Raw genomic sequence first — 3873 nt, 5'->3', positions numbered from 1 at the left:
GGGGGCCTGGTCCGGTATGGGCGCGACCCTGAGGGTTGCGATCCGTTGCCGGTCACGAAAAAAGACAAAAAGACAAAAAAAAAAAAAAATCAGGACAAAAAGAAAAGAAAGCAAAAGAAAAGAGAGAGGAAGAAAGACAGAAAGAAAAAAAAAGAAAGAAGAGAGAAAAAAGGAAAGAAAAGGGGGGGAGGAAAAGTGGTGGACTAATGGGTACAAACTATGCTCTCTACCCTAAGTGAGTAACTGTGCAGTATATGCATGTATTGAGACAACTCACTGTGCTCCACAAATATGTACAAGCAAATATTACAATATTTTGAATAATAAAAAAGAATGAAAAGTAAAGAAAAGGGCCGGGGGGAGGCTGGCCTGTTAGCTCAGCTGGTTAGAGTGCAGCCTTGTAACACCAAGGTCAAGGGTATGGTTCCCCATACCAGCTAGCTGCCAAAAAAAAAAAAACAGAAAAAAAAAGAAATAAAGAAAAAGAGAAAGGAGAGAAAGAAATCTCAATAATTTTTAAAATACCGTTTAAATGTTGAAGTGATAATACATATCTGTTAAATAAAATATATTATTAAAATTAACTTTAGCTGTTCCTACTTTTGGAAATGTGGCTACTCAAAAGTTTAAAATTATATATGTTGTTCACATTTTATTTCTCCTGGACAGTGGTGCCACAGAACATTCAACTAATGGTAGCAACAACAGAGCCATTATTTTGAGAGGTTTGCATGTATATCTAGATATCATTAGAAAATATCTAAAAATGAAAGCTCTCTCTTGCAGAAAAACTGCCAGCTAGTAAGTGTTGAAAGAATAACAGATAATTATATTATTCTGTTTTGCAAACCCCATTGGAAAAATTGATTAAGACAAGGATCATCGATGAATGCAAAGACATGATTTCTTATAATGAAATAATAAAGGTTATTGCAGAAGATATTATTCATCCAGTGGTAAAATGTCACCTTAAAGATTATTTACAAATTGCAAAAGAAGAGATGTGGTGGTCACCACCTTAACAAAATGGTCAAATTTAGCATATGTATAGTGCTACGACTCACATTACAGGCTTCGTGATATATGGCAATATGAGGTCAACATTGCCTACAAAGTATTTTTCCCTAATGTTTTATTGTGAAAATTTTCTTTTCTATTTTTTTTTTTTGTGTGTAGCTGGCTAGTATGGGGATCCCAACGCTTGACCTTGGTGTTATAACACCGTGCTCTAACTGAGCTAACTGGACAGCCCTAATGTGAAAATTTTCAAACATAGTGCAACATTGAAAGAATTTAATAAGTGAAAATCATACTCCAACCACCTACTATTTTAGTATACTTAATCACATATCTCTCTGTTTCCCTATCTATTCATCAATCCATTTTATTTTTTGATGCATGTCAAAGTAAACTGCAGCCATTAGTACATTTCCCCCTAAATAATCTATGAAGTTTTCTTGTCAAAAATACTCAACCTGAGGGCTGGCCCGGTGGCGCACTGCTACAGTACGCCGCTTGGGAAGCGCGGCAGGCGCTCCCACTGAGGGTTCGGATCCCACATACAGACCGGTTCCCGCTCACTGGCTGAGCGAGGCGTGGGAGCAACACCGAGGGTTGCGATCCCGTTGCCGGTCCCGGTCCGGTGCGGGCGCGACACTGAGGGTTGCGATCCGTTGCCGGACACGAAAAAAGACAAAAAGGAAAAAAAAAAAAATACTAAACCTGAACTAATGAAGGCTTTAATTCTAACTTCCATTTTACAGGAAATAACAGAGGATAAAGAAATAAATTATCTGATAATGAAAGAAAACACAGAATGTGAAACACTCCGTAAGATTACATGGTTTAAAAAGTTTGTTATGAAAAAAAAGTTCGGGTGACTAGATTTAAGAGTCTAGAGAGACATTCTAATTTGCCAACCTAAAACAGATACTACTTTAAAAAAGAAGAGCTACAAAAGACATTCTTGCCACAACTATAGAAATGTGACTATGGACTGGATATTAGGTGATATTACTAATTTTCTTAGGTGTGTTCATGGGGACTGTGGTTATATAGGAGAATCTCCTTATTCTTAGGAGAAAAATGGTGAATAGACACACATAAATCTTAAAATTTACTCATTTATTTGTTTTAGAGATACAGCAAATGTAACAAAATGTTAACAATTACTGTATCTAAGCAGAGTGTAAAACAGATGTTTACTATGCTAGTCTTTCAACTTTTCTGTACATCTGAAACGTTTCTAAACAGAAATGGGAGGGAGCAGAAAAGATTCTAAAAATTCATTGCAGAGAGGTTGATATAGTCTATTCTGTTTTGTTCTGCCTGAGCCTTTTGGACTGAGAATGTGATCTTTGGGGGACAAAAAATCTTATCACAGAAATACGTCATACAAAAGTAAGTCTCTGTAACATTCTTCATTTTCACCTCAGAGCCAATGCTATTATCCTATATTCCAAGTGATGATGTAGTCTGTATGGAAGGGCTTTAAGTCTATAACATTACAGAAGACAGCTCAATCATAAATTTACACTTGAGAGCAGGCTCACTGCCACCAGCCTGTGTAAATGCATAGATTGAGACAGGCCCACAGCTTCAGATTTTCCTTTACATATCACTTGTTAAAAGTATCTTGCAATAGATCTTGCCTACTCCTAGAAACTCTAGACATCAAGGTTTTTGTCAATTCCTTTTTCCTTAAGATTTCATTCTGCATTCCAACCTACAGCTGCTTCTGGGAATCATCAGGGTGGCTTCATCCTAGATCACTACCTAGGTCAGATGAAACTATCTTATTAAAGTCAGCACATGGATTGAATGAACAAAGTGGTCTTGCTTCAAAAGACATAAATAAAAGGAAATGATATTTACCAGGGTTTGTCTTCTCAAGTTGATACCATCGGTAAAATGCTCTCTTCTTCTGTTCACTCAGGTCTGATCCCTGCTGCAACAGCCAATGAGAGATCCGGCTTTGACTGATACCTAGGCAGAAAGAGAAATAGCTTTTGGGGGTCACTGAAACCACAGGGAAGTTAATGAGGGTTCTGCTGGTTCTAGGTTAATGAGTGCTGTATTCTCTGTGTCACTATGAGGAAGCTGCAACTTGAGCAAACTCCTTAATACGAGGAAGGCTGACTGGCAAGGACAGACTCAGAGATTTTCTCTTAGAGGTCAAAGCATTTTATTGCCCAAGTCTTAACAGTGGCCTCTAAAATTAATCTCCTAACCAGGTCCATGAAAATGAGATAAATGAAGAGATTCCTAAAGTAACAGTTATGTTACCGAGACCCCAAAGGCCCATTTGCTCCCCGCTCAATAGCCAGTAATCAAGTGATAAGAGCTGTGTAAGAAAAGGTGGCCTTTGATGAGGAAGCCGGCAGCCAGGGAACATGGCAGACTTATGTCTCAAAGACTATCTCCTCCTCTCCCAGCTTTGCCAAAGGATTTTATAGGGGCCTGTGGTGGAAAGCAGATCCATGGTGACCAAGCAGGGATGTGCAGACGTGCTAGAGTGTTCCAGATAATCATCAAGGAACTTCCCGGGTGTGACTGACCATCGTCAGACTTTGTTCTCCATGGGTTCAGTTCCTCTTAATCTCAAATAAGATCAGGTTAGTAACCTAGTAAAGAATGACTGTCTGGGTTAATAATTCTTTCTCTAATTATTTTGTGTACAATGTGAGCAAGAGTCACTGTGTTCTGGCAATTAGCTGCAGGCTCTGTGATTTGGGTTACAGGAGAGAACAAGGTTTTAAATTCAAAGGTTTAACAAAATGGAGTCACTTCTGTTCAGGCTGTTATAGTTATTTGTCAGAGGCTGTTTATATTTGTGCTTCCTCAACCACCACTGCCCTCCACTGCACCCCTGAT

General features: G+C 38.5%; 1 protein-coding gene across 1 annotated transcript in view; it reads right to left on the bottom strand.

Annotated features, from left to right (window-relative positions):
- The window catches only part of LOC103591207 (homeobox-containing protein 1), a gene marked incomplete at its 5' end in the record, with an annotated part of 58870 nt that extends 55885 nt beyond the window's left edge, over positions 1 to 2985 (bottom strand). The window contains one exon of the mRNA XM_008573607.1: positions 2875 to 2985. Coding sequence (XP_008571829.1) covers positions 2875 to 2985 — 111 coding nt within the window. The remainder of the gene's footprint in view (positions 1 to 2874) is intronic.
- Positions 2986 to 3873: the final 888 nt, after the last annotated feature.

The sequence above is a fragment of the Galeopterus variegatus genome, unplaced genomic scaffold, assembly GCF_000696425.1.
Source record: "Galeopterus variegatus unplaced genomic scaffold, G_variegatus-3.0.2 Scaffold939, whole genome shotgun sequence".
Lineage (NCBI taxonomy): Eukaryota > Metazoa > Chordata > Mammalia > Dermoptera > Cynocephalidae > Galeopterus > Galeopterus variegatus.
The sequence above is the reverse complement of the archived record's forward strand: the minus strand, read 5'-3'. Positions and strand labels throughout refer to the sequence as shown.